The sequence below is a fragment of the Trachemys scripta genome, chromosome 1 (assembly GCF_013100865.1).
Source record: "Trachemys scripta elegans isolate TJP31775 chromosome 1, CAS_Tse_1.0, whole genome shotgun sequence".
NCBI lineage: Eukaryota > Metazoa > Chordata > Testudines > Emydidae > Trachemys > Trachemys scripta.
In genome coordinates, this window is record NC_048298.1 from 278,992,562 (window position 1) to 279,009,974 (window position 17,413).

The window sequence follows — 17,413 nt, forward strand, 5'->3', positions numbered from 1 at the left end:
CTTTTATTACCAGTTTAAATAGCAGAAACAGTACACATACCTTGGCCCGCGCCGTTTCCCACAGCCCCCACTGGCCTGGAGTGGCGAATCGCAGCCAGTGGGAGCTGCGATCAGCTGAACCCGCGGACGCGGCAGGTAAACAAACCGGCCTGGCCCGCCAGGGGGCTTACCCTGGCGGGCCGCATGCCAAACATTGCCGATCCCTGGTTTAAACACTAAACATATTCTTTTGATGATAAACCAATATTAATCCAGAAGGAAAATGGTCTTAAAATGTCTTGCTTTGGGCTCTTAAAAAGTGCTATAAAAATGCCATTGATTACAACAGTTCAGTTACTTCGACTTGCAAACTGCTGCATTTATTTTAAAATTCAAGAGAGAAAAATATTTCTGTAATGAGACTATCACAAAATTTGTTACAATTTTTTGTTTTGCAAGAGTTTCTACACAGTTGCAATACACAGCCTGATTAATTGTATCCTCCATGAGTTAGGTATTCCGTGAAAATAAACCAATCTCAACAGAGAGTAAAATACAGAAATCTATACCTTTTATAGAAACTGAAGGAAAATTCATTATCTCATAGTTTTAGTCTACATGTCAAATACGGATATTTAAGGTTCCATTTAGATACTCAGCCTTACCAGTTCACGATAGACACCTTCATTTTTCCCCTCAGGTTTTGTTATCTTTTCCTTCTGGAACACTTCTCTGTTTCGATTCCCTCCAGCACTCACATTAAGATTGCTTCTAGTACTGCCACCACCTCCTCCAAATGTCTTGGTCTTTAGATAAGAAGGGAAATAAACATTCAGTAAACAACACAGTTAGGAAAATAACCTTTAAGATTATGCTACTACAGAATAATGCAGTAAATCTCAGGTACCTAAATGTTTATCGTTATCCTTTATATAGACAAAATATTAATTCCCATAAAATAACAGAGTAATTTACTAACTAGAATTTCCCTATGTCCAGACGAGGGTGTAAAAAAAGTTATATATTTTTAATTTTTATGAGTTGCTCTGAGGTAAATCATAAAAATAAAATTAAATGGAAAACTGTAAGGGAGGATATAAAATAACGCAAGGATTAAACATGTTAAGTTCCATAGCAATTCAACAATACCGAACACAACGAATCAAAGTCTGTCGCAAATGTATATTCTAACCTCCTTGCTCTTTGCTACTTCTGCAATAGCAGCTGTTCTCTGTTTTTCAAATTCATCATTGTCTCCAACAGGCTTAGCAGTGCTCATCATTTGCAGAGTCTTTCTCTGATCAAGTTCCCTGCTGTCCACTTGCACAGAAGACACACATTTCTGTAACACAAAAAGCAATACTACAGAAATTTACTCTCTCCTTTTTATTTTCAGTTACAAAACAAAATATTCATATTTCATTAGGGTATTAACTTTTGAAAAAAGTTAACACAAAAAATATCCAGCTAGGACAACTAAACATCTTGGTTGACAACACATGTCTGGTCAACGGGAGAAAGTGGCCTTCAAACTTTCACCTCTAGTAAAGGAGGAGGGGATCAAAATTTTGGCACACAATGTTACCCTCCAAGGATGGAAGATCCAGTTACCAGGGATATGTGGCAAGAAAGATTAGAAGGGGAAGTTTTCAAAAGCCAAAGTTAAAATTTTTGAACTTGACTCACAGGTGCTAGCCATATATTCATTAGGTAAACCCCTAAATAAAAATGATCATCAGAGGTATTAAAACAAATCCCATGGTCTTCTGTGGGAGTTGGGGATGGACAACACCTCTAAAATCTATTAAGCGTTTAACCTTAGACACCCCTAAGTTTGTATATTTTGGCTCACATACACACCAGATATCTGATTGTGGAGCAGCATTTTGTGTTTGCCAACCACTTAGAGCTATGAGGTCTCAAAGATAACTAGTGTTGAACAATTCTCTGGATGACGGATTGATCAAGTTCAGTACTTTGGCAGGGATCAAAGGATCCACCAGTATCATCACATGATTGATTGCAGGAGTTACTAGGGATCTTAATAAATAATCTGAAGTCCAAGCCTGCTCCTCTGAAATATCTGGAATTCACAGGGACACAACTAGATACTATTTATTTTATTTTTATGGGTCCAAGATATCGAGGTCAGAAACAATTAAGCAGTCAGCCAGAGACATAGCTACAGGGACAACTGTGCCTTAGACCCCTTTTTAGCCCCCCTCAAATGCATCTCTTAGGTGACAGACTGGGCCTTCTGCACCTCATTCTGGGTGGAACCTCAGGTCCGACCACTTACAGACTGGATCTCTAGGCTTCAGTCCCACCGGCTCACAACTATGTTAACAACCCAATTTTGGCTCCTGTAAGAATTTCCATTGGGGAGCCAGTGAAAGCGTATATTAGCAGTGACACTGTGACGTTGTGCAGTCTATATGGTTTTATAAAAACTTGATAATAAGTCAATATAATGTAACTGAGCTGGTTTTAGAGAAAATACGGTAATAAGTGAATGTAACGTAACTGGGATATGCTTCATGCAAAAGGTCTCTTGTAAGGTATCATTACAAAGCTTATAATCTACTGAGTATGATCATCTGATTTGTATAAATGTACCACTCTTGTATCTAAAACTAGAAATATAAAATGTAACTCTGAGGCCTATTGTAACTGTGTAAAGTGTGGACCATTAATGATGGTTTGGAATCTTGATGACTCCCATTGTCTGCAGATGGTTGTATTTACCTGTGAGTCTTCCTGTATATGTGTGTGCTGGCAAGTGAGTAATGAAGTCTTGCAGTGACATGTGATCATGTCACCTGAACTGGAATCCATCTTTAACCTGGTGCTTTTCCAGTGAGGGGGGGTGGAAACCCAGAGAGACAAAGAGTTCCCGCCTTATGCAAAAGATATATAAAGGGGGGAAGAGAAGAGAGAAGGGGAGGAGCCATCATGAAGAATCCCCTAGCTACCACCTGAGCTGCAACAAGAGCTGTACCAGGGGAAAGAATTGTGCCCAGGCCTGGAAGGTGTCCAGTCTGAGAAAAACTTACTGAAACATCTCTGAGGGTGAGATTATCTGTATTTAGTTTGATTAGGCATAGATTTGCGCATTTTATTTTATTTTGCTTGGTGACTTTGTTCTGTCTGTTACTACTTTGAACCACTTAAATCCTACTGTCTGTATTTAATAAAATCACTTTTTATTTAGTAATTCACTCAGAGTATGTACTAATACCTGGGGGAGCAAACAACTGTGCATACCTCTCTATCAGTGTTATAGAGGGCGAACAATTTATCAGTTTGCCCTGCATAAGCTTTATGCAGGGTAAAACGGATTTATCTGGGTTTAGACCCCATTGGGAGTTGGGCATCTGAGTGCTAAAGACAAGCACGCTACTGCGAGCTGTTTTCAGGTAAACTTGCAGCTTTGGGACAAGTGATTCAGACCCTGGGTCTGTGTCTGGAGCCAGACGGGAGTGTCTGGCTCAGCAAGACAGGGTGCTGGAGTCCTGAGCTGGCAGGGAAAACAGAAGCAGGGGTAGTCTTTGCACATCGGGTGGCAGCTCCCAAGGGGGTTTCTGTGATCCAACCCGTCACAGACACAAAGCAGTGTCTTTCAAAACAAAGCATTATATGTTCATTCCTCAAAGGTATAAAGCATTTTCCTAAATTTGTTAATAAAATGAAAGCTCTAGACGTGCTCTTCCTTATAAAAATTTAGCCTATTAGGAGCTCTGGGAGGTACAGCTTACTCCCATCAGTGAACCTATCCCACTCACAGCATACTCCCCGAATCTCTGCCAATCTGGATGTCAGCTTCCATGTGCTCACAACCCACTCTCACACTCCTCTTTCCCAAGGACAGCATTTTTTCTTAAATTTAGGATTCCCTTTGATCTTAGCCTCAGCCTACGAGTAAAGGATCCTAGCCTGGATGAGTCAGTTGGGGTATTCCCCAATAAAAAGCTTTTCCTTCGTTTCCTCCAGGACACTCATGTGTGTCATTGTTTCATTTCCTATTGGTTTCTCCCTTAACGGTCTCTTTTGATTTAACTCCTGGCAGTTAGGCAGATTAATATCAGAGATAACTGCAGGGCATATGATAGTCATAAAAATAATACACAATTCCCTCATTGTCCACAGCCAGTATTATCTTGGACAATGTATTGAATGTTAGCCTGGATATTTGCCATGATGTCCATGGCAAAACGTTTCAATTACTTATAAAGGATCAGAGCCTGACACCCCTGACTTCAATCTACCAAGGTCAAATATACTGAAAAGTAATCTCTCTTTCCCACACACACACTTTCATTAGCCATTAGACTGCATTTTAAGTTATTTTCAGGGTGTTTGGGGATTTTATTTTTTTTAATTGTAAAGAGACAATTTTGATTATGACTTGAAATCTATGAGATGTTGGAGTCAGCAATGTTCCCAATTATCTAAAGTATCAATTTGGCATAGTGATGAATATTTAACTAATATTTTGAAAAAATGTAAAAAAGTATGTTCTATTGAAACATCAAAAAGAATGTATTAAAATGAAGATTTCACACTTTCTATTACATAGGGAAATATTCACTTTATCCATTCTAACAACAGAATCATAGAATATCAGGGTTGGAAGGGACCTCAAGAGGTCATCTAGTCCAATCCCCTGCTCAAAGCAGGACCAATTACCAACTAAATCATCCCAGCCAGGGCTTTGTCAAGCCGGGCCTTAAAAACCTCCAAGGAAGGAGACTCCACCACCTCCCCAGGTAATGCATTCCAGTGCTTCACCACCCTCCTAGTGAAATAATGTGTCCTAATATCCAACCTGGACCTCCCCCACTTCTAGTCATTATGCTTTTAAAATTATTTTACAAAATATTAATCCTGATTACATCTATACCAAGGTCAAAAGTAAAAAAATAGTTACTATACCTGCCCAAAAGGCACAAAAGGGGGTGGTCCACCTTCTGTTCCAATGTTACTTCTATTGTGTTTTGATAAACTCTGTAAAATTTTAAAAACAGCTTTTGATTAACAAGTTGCAAATGAAAACATGGCAAGGTTATCTGACAAACATCTCAGTATTTTGGGAAGTTAATGGAAATAGCAAGATAAAAAATTCCTGAACATTATAAAACTGTTTGCTTTATGAATTTTATCAAGCATTAAGCTTGAGTAATGAATCTCAAACAGGAAAGGCCCTTTAATATCAATATCGCTTAGATAAGATAAGTTTTTTCAAAAGCAAAGTCCTTCACAACATAAGAATTAGCTAGTCATTCAGTAGCAACCTGTGCTAAACAGAGAGATGAAGCTAGAATATGAAACGAGTGGCAGCTGATATACTTCCCTACTAACCCTCTGATGTAGATTTATGAAAACATAATCATATCAGATGTGTAACTTACCACCTCTTCGCCCCCAAGTTCAACACCAACCCACACCTAATTTCAGGAAGGAAAGACTCTAGTGGGAAATACAAATTGACACTAACGCAGCTCCAAGCTATGCATACATTAGCTGATCTTCAGCATACCATATAAAAAGAAAAAGTTGTCTAACTGAACAGGAACGCTTGCTGGAAAGGGTATTTATTTTACTGCACCAACTAGCAGTGTCAGGGTTTTTACTAACAGAAAAATTACATTCTTGATAACTATTTTCTGTACATTAGCCATAAAAATAAATTAATATAAACTGAGCAGTTTGTAGATTTTTTTAGGGTAAACACCAAATGTTAATGAAAGAATATGAAATGATGTAATCTGTAACCAACAGTCAGTTATTTTACTTTCATTAATTCAAAAAAATTATTTAGAAATCAGTACTATAATCACTACTATACTACTTTGATCTAATTTAGATTGTTGAGTTTAGTGTGGGGTTCTGGGTGGTTTTGGTGTCCTGTCCTATGCAGGAGGTCAAACTACATGATCTTGTGGTCCCTTCTGGCCTTAAACTCTATGATTCTAACACTTGCATCAAAAATAAGAATTTACTAGTATAATTATTAATTTAGTTCTGACAATGTACTTGGTACAATGTACAAAAGGGGCTTGTCTGTGCAGAGCTCATCGAAGGATCAGAGCTATTCTGTTGACGCTATTCCACTTTGTATAAATAATTAAATATTCACTCGGCCAAAGACAGACAGTGAGAACAACTCTATAGCCTGATGATTAAGACACTCAGCTAGGCGGAAGAAGGTGTGGATTCAAATCCCTTCTCTGAATCAGACAGACAGAAGATTAATTTTGAGTCAAACAAAACTGCATCTTCAGAGAATAGTCTACTTGTTTGAAAAATTTCACCTAGCTGTAATAGCTATGCCAGCAGAAAGTCATAGTGTAGACCTAGCCTCACCATATAAACTTGGAGAAGTCATAACTTCTTTGTATTTCAGTTTGCCCATCATTAAAATGAAAATACTATCTACCTCATTGAGTTTGCGAGTTAACGTGTATAAAGTGCTTTGAGATCCTTGAATGGAAGACATTACTGTGCGCAAAGTAATAGGGCTAGTCTACACAGAAAAAGTTTTATCAGCACAGCTACATCTCTCAAGGATTTGAAAAATCCACAGTTTTGAGAGATACAGCTATGTTGACCTAACCCTTGTTGCAGACAGCATTAGGTTGATGGAAGAATTCTTCCACTGACCTAGCTACCTCTGCCTTTCAGGGAGGTGGATTACCTACAGTGATGGGGAAATCCCTACTGACACTGTAGTGAGTGTCTACATTGAAGCGCTGTCGCATTTTAAGTGTAGACATAGCCTTATACAGCCCCACCTTCCCTACTTCCAAATAAATTACAGCAGAGGCTTGACCATACTCAGCTGCAAACTTAGCAGAAACAAGAAAGCTCCAGAAAAGGGGGCAAATGTATAAAAGTTTTCAGGAAAAGAACTGTTTTCATCAAATGAGAGATTTAAAAGACAACTTAGTTTGAAAAGGACATACATGAGAAGAAATAATAGACATATACCAATAAACAGTAGCTATATAGGTGTTTACACTATGCTCTCATCAACATAATATCTAACATAACAGGACATTCCTATATGCCCTTTCCAAGAACACAAAAATAACAAGGCTTTGAAAGCCATAAGACTAATATCATTTAAAACAGTAAAAAGAAAATTACACAGTATCTTGCATAAAAAGTGATTTATATGGGGCCTTTCTTGAGCGTCTAAAAATTACAATCTATATAAAATATTTAATTTCATCCTCAGAGCAATTCAGCCACTTCTGGGGTGAATTGCAACAGTGGTTTTAACAGTGCTAACAATACTACACAATATCGAGGAATAGGAATTAGCCATTTTCCCCTTATTCTTATGGGCCTGATCCAGGAAAGCATTTCTATTCATGAAAGCACTAAAGAACATGGTAAATGTTAAGCACTTATTTCAGTGCTCTAATAAATCAGGGTGATAAGGAGTGACTGTGAAAAAAAACTGATCCAAGATATATCACTGAAGTAAATAAATTTAGTGAGATTCACAAAAGGATTATTCATTTATAGGAATAAAAATAGTTCATGTGGTTACATTAGCTAAGATACAATTACAAGGACTATAAATACTATAATTACTTCTGAATAAGATGTTCTTCGGGGAACAAAAAGAAATACCACCCCAATGGTAAATAACTTGACAATTAAGTGAAATATAGGACTCTGACTCTCTTATCTGAAGTATGCAATATTGGCTATTGTAATAGGTAGAATATTGGAAGAAATATATCTGCTCCATTTACTTTGGAAATTGATGTAACTCGCTCCTGCATATATGGAATACCAAACTGACAACACACACAATTATTTTAAAAACAAAGTTGCTTATCTGTAACTGGAGATTCTTTGAGATGTGTGGCCCCTATCTGTATTCCACGGAGGGGTTCTGCACATTCGCCATGCATCTGGAGCCGGAGCTTTTGAAAGCAGTACTGTTCGGAGGTAGGTAAATGTATGGCTTGATTGAGGTGGAATTGGGAAATCACCTTGGGTAGGAACTTGGGGTGAAGGCAGAGAGAGACCTTGTCTTTATGGAAAGTCATGAAAAAAGAGTTAGCCACCATGGCTCCCAGTTTGCCAATCCTCCTAGACATCGTAATGGTGATGAGGAAAGTGACATTCACAAAAAAGAGAGATAGCGAGCAGGAGACCATAGGTTCAAAGGTGGTGGTCGTCAATGAGGTAAGGACTAGGTTATGGTTCCATAGGCTGAATGGGAGGGTATTTTCAAAAAAGGCCCTTCCAGGATCATACAAGTAGGGGGTGGTCAAAAATTGTTTGGCCATCCACCGATGGGTGAAAAGCACTAATGGCAGCTGACTGCAACTTGATGGAATTGAGGGCCAGCCCTGAGTCCTTCAGAAAGAGTAAATACTCCAAGAGTAGTGGGATGCCACTTTGGAGACAAGGCCCTGTCATGTAGCCCAGGAAGCAAAACGTATCCATTTGGCTCAATACAAACATCTTGTGGAATCTTTCCTGCTACTTGAAAGGACATCTTGCACTGCCAGAGAGCACTCCTGAGCTAGTGGCGATGTCCATCCAAAAACCAAGCCACCAGTTGAACAATGTGCAGGTTGGGGAGTCTGAATATGCTATTGTGTTGAGTCAGTAGCTCCGGGAATGTCCAAAGCGTGAGTGAAGGGTGCTTTGAAATGCAGAGGAGAAACAGGAGGTAGAATTGACAAGGCCAGAAGAGGGAGATCAGGATGGTTGTTGCTTTCTCTCATCTGATCTTATGGATTACTTATACTAGGAGGGTTAAGGAGAGGAAGGCAGAGTTCATGCTGTCTGACCAATCGATGACTAGGGCATCCCCCTGTGATTGGGCTCCAATTCCTCCCCTTGAACAATACTGGCTGTATTTGGTGGTGTTGTGGGATGTGAAAAGATCGCTTGCTGGGATCCCATCGGCCAAAGATGTTCACGACTACAGAGTCATGCAATTCCCATTTGTGGTGGATTGCAAAGTTTCTGTGAGAGCATCAGCAATCACAATCTGGATGCTCGTCAGTTAGGTTGCTGTCAAAAGAATGTGGTGCGCAATGAACCATTCCCACAGGCATATAGCTTCCGTACACAGAGCTTGGGATTTCGTTCCCCCTTGCTTGTTTATATAGAAGACTGTAGTAGTGTTGTTTGATACGACAAGTACATGTCAGTCCTGGATGGCTGGCAAAAATGCCTGGCAAATTTTGCGTACTGCCCGGAGTTCCAATATGTTTATGTGCATCTGGACCTCCTATGTTGTTCAGGTGCCTTGTGTCATGCGGTCACCTATGTGGCCACCCCAGCCCATGAGGGATGCATCTATTATGATAATTATGGTGGTTGAGGACGGGAGCAAGGTCATTCCCGAGCAGACTCATAGTGGGTTCATCCACCATTGTAATAAGGAGAGAATTCTGGTGGCATGCAGACCAGAGTGTGAATAGGTTGATGCATGGAGGAGTAAACCCTTTGTACGTGGTGCAGATGTAGGTGAGCGAAGGGCATGACCTATGTGCAGGTCGTCATATGTCCCAAGAAAGTGGGGCATATTTTGGCCATAGGAAGGATTGGAAGTCACCGAAGTAATTAGTTCCCTTATTGTCTGGAATCTTTCCCATGGTAGATAAGTTTGTGAGGAAATCTCATCTATGCAAACTCCTATGAACTTCAGGGATTGTTTTACAGTGTAAATTTGATTATTCGATGTTGACATTGGCCCCCAGAGAGAAGAAGAGTAGAAGCAGTTCGGACGTCAATTCCTGCGCCTCTTCTTTGGACTGTGATGCTATCAGCCAGTCATCCAGATAGGGAAAAATGAGGATCCTCTGATGTCTGAGATAAGCTGTCACTGAGAAAACTTTTGTGAATACTCGTGGGGCACTGGTAGGTCCAAACTGTAGAACCCTGTACTGAAAATGTTGAGGTCCCACCTTGAACCTCAGAAACCTTTTGTGTATCAGGTGTATATCAATATGAAAGTAGGCATCCTGCATATTGAGAGCCGTAAATCACATGCCTTTTTCTAGGGAGAGAATGATTGTTGCAAGTATGACCATGCAGAATCTTGGTTTGGAAATCAAACGGATGAGGCATCCAAGATGCAAAATCAGTTTCCATTCTCCATTTTTTGGAGGGGGGCGGGGACACTAGGAAGTAGCTCAAGTAGACCCCTGTTCTCTGAAAGGGGACTGGGATTAGTTCCATAGTTTCCCTCCACAATAGAGAGTCAACTTCTAGGTGGAGGAGGTCATTGCCTAGGTGTTACATGCATGTGGATTGAGGAAGAGGGCGAAATGGGGGCATCGCTTAAACTCTATGACATAGCCACCCTAGATAATAACTAGGACCCACTTGCCCATTGTTATGGCTTTCCGTGCTGGCAGAAAGAGTTTGATGTGGCCCCCCAAATGGGGTAGGAAGGATGGGCATTGGTGTATGGACAGTACTAAGGATATTTTTGTAAAATTTTGGAAATTGGGTCACAAGGATGATAGGAGAGTAGAAGCTCCAACTCAGACCATGTGGCAGTAAAAAGGAACTGGAGATGCCAGCGGCCCGCCGCGTTCTTTATCACCTCAGGCAAAACCTCAAGGCGGCACATGCGTGGACTGCCAAACAGTACTATTTTCAAAAGCTCCGGCTCTGGGCACATGGTGCATGTGCATAACCTCTCAGTGGAATAAAATAGGGACATCACTCAAAAAAAGCCAGTATCTGCATTTGTTCCTAAAAGAGCTACTACAACTTCTCATTTTTTTAAAAAAAATTCGAAATGTTTAATTGGAGCTCCTTCACCCTACCAGATGTGCTTGGATTATTCCACTGAGATTAGTAAATTATTAAAGAACACTCCAATACATTCATACAATGTTTATCTGCTCAGCAGTTTGCATGCCACCTACCCATTATACAGCCCCCCCACTTCTTTGTTATTATGAATTTCTTTGTGTGTCTATATTATATAATACATACAGACGCATCAAATGTTGTCACTCATCACCTAAAGCAGAATTTTCTAGCATCCATATGAACCATCCTCCATATCTGATTAATGAAGCCAGGACCTTGCAAGTCACATGGGTGGAACAGGAAGGCAGTCAACAGTAGCTCAAAAAACACAACTCCACTGCTGAAAAAATAAAATGACTTCTCCCTCCAACACTAGAATGCTGACAACATTCTGAATATAGCATAAGTGTAGATTTTTGGACCATAATTATAAAGACTTCTAAAAGTACCCTCAAGGTTAAATCTGACATACTTTTTTAGAACCCTGTCAAGTAACAACAGCATTTCTGGATTACATGAGATACCAAATAACTCAGTATATGCAATTGCCAAATCATTGCCTTCTATAGGAGTCCCACTTGCAGTGAAAAACACAATTACTGATTTGTTTGATCAAAATAAAAGCTGCTAGCACTCCTCAAGACTGATTCATCAAGAAGCATTTGAAAGTAGCAAATCACTCAGACAGAGAAGTAAACACTTGAGGACAGAGCTCGTGATACTGCTGCTCAGCCGACTTTCACTCTGGAGTCTTACATTTACTGGATTTAACTCCCAGACATCACCACTGAATAGTATGTATTATAGTATGTAATATAAAACAAGAACTTTTTGAAAATATTTCTAGCATCTTTCCTACATCTTTAAACCTGGAAGTTTATCTTATCTTGTCAGAGATTAGATTAACATTTGTATCCTCCCACTAAATGGACCATTAAATTCAATTTCACATTCCTACCATCAGAAAAAAAGTGGACCACCAGAGGCTGGAAGTCAATGTGCATTCATACAGCCACCTATAGTCTAACTATAAACAACTAGGAAAGGACATTATTTTGGATGACAGAAGCAGGAGAGATCATTTTGATTAAAAAACTGACGTGCACTTATATACATATACTGTATACTTTATAAAATCCACTAAACTGTCAATGACAGAATGAAACAATGTTCCTCATTGTTTATCTGTGTGCAATTTCACATGCTAGGAAGAAAATATTCATTCCTTTATGTATTTGAAACTTGTGTTCTTTATATTAAGACCTACTTCATAATTCTGTCCTTTGTTCCAAGTTACTTAGATGACTATCAGAAGTAAGCCTCTGTAGACATCATATACCTCACTGATGTCCAATTATTATATATTCAACTTTTAAAGGGGAAGATTTATCTTATCATAACATTTACTTTATCATCCTGAAATTGCAACAATTTTCTAGAGCATAAGAAGACAAGAGGTTTTTATAGCACAGCAAGCTAAATGTTTCCTTTGTAACACTGTCTACTATATGCTATTGCATGTCTAACTATTTCTGTTTTCTGACAGTCTGCCCTGAGGTAAGCACTCACAGTTGTGAGCCACTCCAGATAGGTGGTGAAGATTGTCGTGCTATCACAAGGGAGAAAAAAATGTACTAGAAAATTTCATTAAAAAAAATTATACAAAACCACACACCCATCAAAACACATGCCAAACTTACCTTGCTCAGATCCCTTCCTTCATCTCTCACTGTTTTGTTTACTTAGACTGTAATCTCATCCGAACAGGGACTTGTTTTCCTATTATGTGTTGTGAGCTGTTTAACACATCACCCCAAAGAAGGAGACAAGTTTTTTTTCTCTTTCACTCCCCCACCCCCACTTATTTATCTAACTTGAAAGTATACATAATAGACAGAAGGCATGCACCCTTCAGCCATCTTTTATTCCTCTGCATTTTCCTGTTACCTTAATAAATATAATAATGCCTATTTCTTATATACAGTAGGCTTCCATTTATCTGATTGTCCTGGGGGACCTCCAAAACTCTCTGATAACCATGTGTTCAGATAAACAGACGTTCTATTTTGCACTGCAGTTTCATTGATGTAGACCTAGAAAGCTGCTGTAAGAGCATTATGTAACTGCAGGTAACTGCTCAAGGCCCTATACAAATACAAACCCATAAATTAGTGCTAATAGGTGCTAAGGCAGGGGTGGGCAAACTACAGCCAGCCATTTTAATCTGGCCCTCGAACTCCTGCTGCAGAGCAAGGTCTGGGGCTTGCTCCTCTCCGGAGCTCCCGCCAGAGAGCAGGGTCGGGGGCCACTCTGCATGGCTCCCAGAACAAGTGGCATGTCCCCTCTCCGGCTCTTACACACACAGGCAGCCCGGGGGCTCCGCATGCTGCCCCCGCCTCAAATGCCGCCCCCGCAGCTCCCATTGGCCGGAAACCACAGCCAATGGGATGTGCAGGGGCAGCACCTGCAGACGGGACAGCGTGCAGCAGAGCCGCTTGGCCCCATAGGAGCAACATGCCGCTGCTTCCGGGAGCCACTTGAGGTAAGCACCGCCCGGAGCCTGCACCCATAAGGCACCCCCAGCACTCCAACCTCCTACCCCAGCCCTGATCTCCCTCAAGCCCTCTGAACCCCTCGGTCCCAGCCCAGAGCACCCTCCTACACTCCAAACCCCTCATCCCCAGCCCAACCCCACACCCCCCAGCCCAGAGTCCCCTCTTGCACCCTGAACTCATTTCTGGCCCCACCCTGGAGCCCGCACCTCCTCCCACATCCAAACCCCAATTTCATGAGCATTCATAGTCCGCCATATCATTTCCGTACCCAGATGTGGCCCTCAGGCCAAAAAGTTTGCCCACCCCTGCCCTAAGGGCATGTGTACACTTCATCTGGGAATGAGCCTCCCAGCCTGGATCCACAGACTCGAGCACAGCTTGTGCTTGCACTCTAAAAACTGCTATTTAAACATTGCAGCTCAGGCTGAAGCTCAGGCTCTGAGGCCTGGGAAGGGGTAGGCTTGAGAGCCTGTTCTCCAGCCGAAGCTGCAATGTCAAAGTACTGTGTACACAACTATTTTTAGAATGCTAACGTGAGCCTTGCTAGCACAAGTCTGTGGACCAAGGCTGGGAAGCTTGCTGCCAAATACAGTGCACAGGTCCTAATAGGCTAATTGAGATATTATTACCAAGTGATTAATTAGCATACACAGAAAACTTATAAAAGGAAGGGATGGCTTATTTTCAGTTTAGAAGGCTGGTAGATAACGGAGTACTATACATTTACCGACAGAGGTCTGAGGGAGTGAAATAAATATATAAAAGTCATGAAGGAAATTTGAGAATTAATTTAAGATTGTGGAAATGTCGTATGTCTTCAGTATGTGAGGACAACTGATAGACAACAGTAACATCAGGGAGCTAGCTTTATTAAGGTAAAAGATTGGGAAGAGAAGAACACTTTTCTCTGAAGGCAAGATATGTTTTGAACTCATCTGAGATCAAGTGCGATAGAGGCACCCTTTCTCATAGAACATGGACACTAAGAGAAAATGATGGCAACCCAGATAAAACTGTTGCAGCTTGTTTTAAACAAGATGGAGTTGGCCAAAAGGGCACAAATAGTGAAAATGGCATATAGAGGAAACAATATGGCAAAGGTGAATGAAACTCTGAGTTAACGAACAGCAGACATAGCAGCAGCAACAAGGAAGTTTTACCGCAAACAAAACTATTATGGAAAGAAAGGTTTTATATTTGAATTAAGGCTAGAATTTTCAAAAGGGTCTCCATTTGAAAGTCCCACCCTAATTTTCTCAAATAAATACTTTGAACTTGTTTCTTTACATATGGAGAAAGCAAATATTATAAAAAACATGTAACTTTTTATTAATGATGAATGGATACCTTTTATAAAGTTAAGGAAATGGACAAGTCAAAATTAATTTATTAATTATAGGCAGAACTGGTAGTGCCACCTATTGAAATTGCCTAACACTTCCCATTAACCATGTGGGCTGAAAGGTGTCTGCCTCAGACTGAATTTTTCCACAAATTTTCAGCAAAAATGCTTCAATCACTTCCAAGAACAAAGCTAGGGAAACTAACAGTTTTGCTCATGATAAAATATTTGAGATCTTCTCTTTGAACACCTCTAGCTCACACAGGCTTTGAAGTAGGGAAGTGAAATTTGACAGGGTGTGGTCTCCTGTAACATATATAGTTTTTGTTGTCCCTATGAAAATCTGCCCACATTTGGCCAAGTTGCAAGCCTTGGGGAGTGGGGAAGGGGGGGAGAGAGGAGGACTGGAAGGAAGAGAATCACAGTTCACATAAGCTGGGAATGGAAGACAGGGGATGGATCACTTGATCTGTTCTGTTCATTCCCTCTGAAGCACCTGGCATTGTCCACTGTCAGAAGACAGAATACTGGGATAGATGGATCTTTGGTCTGATCAAGTATGGCTGTTCTTATGTTCACACAACACACTTTGATTTTAGCAGCTAAATTCTCAGAAGATCCCATTCTCATTGAGCATGCTCCAGCCTCTCAGCTCCCAGTGCTAACAACACTGCATATACACCACCCCCACGAAGCAACTGAGCAAACACTATCCTCTCTCAGCTGCTACATGTAAAAGGACTGCATATGGGCCATCCCCACAGAAACAGAATTTCTGAGCAAGCTCCATCCCAGGGCTAGTAGGGCAACGCTGGACTTTCCCTCCAATGCCTGTTCCCACCTGCCACAGGCTAGACCAGGGTGTGGCTGAGCACATGAACTGAGAACAGAGAGCCTCTAACCTCAATTCATAGATGCCAAGGCCAGAGGGGACCATTGTGCCCATCTAGTCTGATCTCCTGTATAACGAGCATAGAATTTCCCAAAAATAATTTCTAAAGCATTTTAAAATGGCCAGAGATGGAGATCCTACCACAGCCCTCGGTAAATTGTTCCAATGGTTAACTACCCTCGCTGTTAAAAATTTACACTTTGTTTCCAGTCTGAATTTGTCTAGCCCCAACTTCCAGCTACTGGATCATGTTATACCTTTCTCTGCTAGACTGAAGAGCCCATTATTAAATATTTGTTCTCCATATAGGTACTTGCAGCCTGTAGTCAAGTCACCCCTTAACCTTCTCTTTGTTAAGCTAAATAGATTGAACTCCTTGAGTCTATCACTATAAGATATTTAATTCTTTAATCATTCTCTTGGCTCTTCTCTGAACCCTCTCCAGTTTATCAACATTATTCTTGAATTGTGGGCACCAAAACAGGACACAGTATTCTAGCAGCAGCCACACCAGGGCCAAACAGAGGTAAAATAACCTCTCTGTTGCTACTCCAGATTCCCGTTTTTGCATCCCAGGATCGCATTAGCCCTTTTGAACACAGCATCACACTGGGAGCTCATGTTAACCTAATTATCCAACATGATCTCCAAATCTTTTTCAGAGTCACTCCTTTGAAGCATAGAGTCCTCCATCCTGTAAGTATGGCCTACATTCTTGAATACACTTACAGTTAGCGGTATTAAAATGCATATTGTTTGTTTGTGCACAGTTTACCAAGAGATCCAGATTTCTCTAAATCAGTGACCTGCCCTCTTCATTATTTACCACTCCCCCAATTTGTGTCATCTGCAAACTTTCATAGAATCATAGAAGATTAAGGTTGGAAGAGACCTCAGGAGATCATCTAGTCCAACCCCCTGCTCAAAGCAGGATCAATCCCAACCAAATCATCCCAGCCAGGCCTTTGTCAAGCCAGGCCTGTTGATTTTATGTTTTCTTCCAGGTCATTGATAAAGATGTCAAATAGTGTAGGATCAAAAATGGATCCCTGCTGGACCCCACTGGAAACAGACAGTTACAACCTTCCATAACTCTCGTCGTGTGCACAAGTCCAATCCACTCTGTGTCCAAACCCCACTCACACTTGTCCGAAATTTTAACCTCAGTGGTATCATCCAGGGACAGCATAAGCACCCTCCGCCACCACACACTACTGTGTGCCAGTATAAAGGGCCCAGCTGCCACAGAGCTCCCTCAGTTCCTTCTTGCTGAAGAGCTTCGGCATTCTACATCGACAGGACTAGGCAGTTCCATTTGTCAACCCAACTATTTGTGGCCATTGCAAACAAGATGAAGCATCTCCCAGTTTCTTTTCAAGGAATTTTGTTGTCGATAACCTCCTATACTCCTGCATTAATGGAGAAGGGTAAGAGTGCAGGTTCTGTAATGGACGTGTGCAACATATCTCGAAGAACGGGTAGTCACTGAAGATTAATAAGCATCTTTCATTTGATTAATTGCACACATGCATTCAACTCTTGGTGAATGACAAGCCATAAAGTAAGAGGAGGGATCGGTGCATGTGTGTACACAGACTGGAGTATTCATTCAAATTTAGCATAGTCTCTGAAGTGATCAGTGATGGCATAATGGGATGTGAAGATGTTGACTGAAGACCAGGTTGCCACTCTACAAATTTCCTGGATAGGTACATGCACAAGGAATGCTGCCAAGGCTGCTTGTGATCTTGTAGTAGCCACAGTCACTTTGCTCAGTGGGGAAATGCCTGCCAAATCATAACATGCAGGAGTATAGGAGATTATCCACAATAAAATTCCTTGCAA

The 17,413-nt window shown here is 40.9% G+C and overlaps 1 protein-coding gene across 2 annotated transcripts in view; it reads right to left on the minus strand.

Moving 5' to 3' along the window:
• Positions 1-17,413, minus strand: part of TDRD3 (tudor domain containing 3) — a 285,859-nt gene that overhangs the window by 99,147 nt on the left and 169,299 nt on the right. For both annotated transcript variants that reach the window (XM_034758382.1, XM_034758383.1), the window contains 3 exons: positions 4,912-4,983; positions 1,172-1,321; positions 645-785 (listed from right to left, as the gene is read on the minus strand). In XM_034758382.1, coding sequence (XP_034614273.1) covers positions 645-785; positions 1,172-1,321; positions 4,912-4,983 — 363 coding nt within the window. The remainder of the gene's footprint in view (positions 1-644; positions 786-1,171; positions 1,322-4,911; positions 4,984-17,413) is intronic.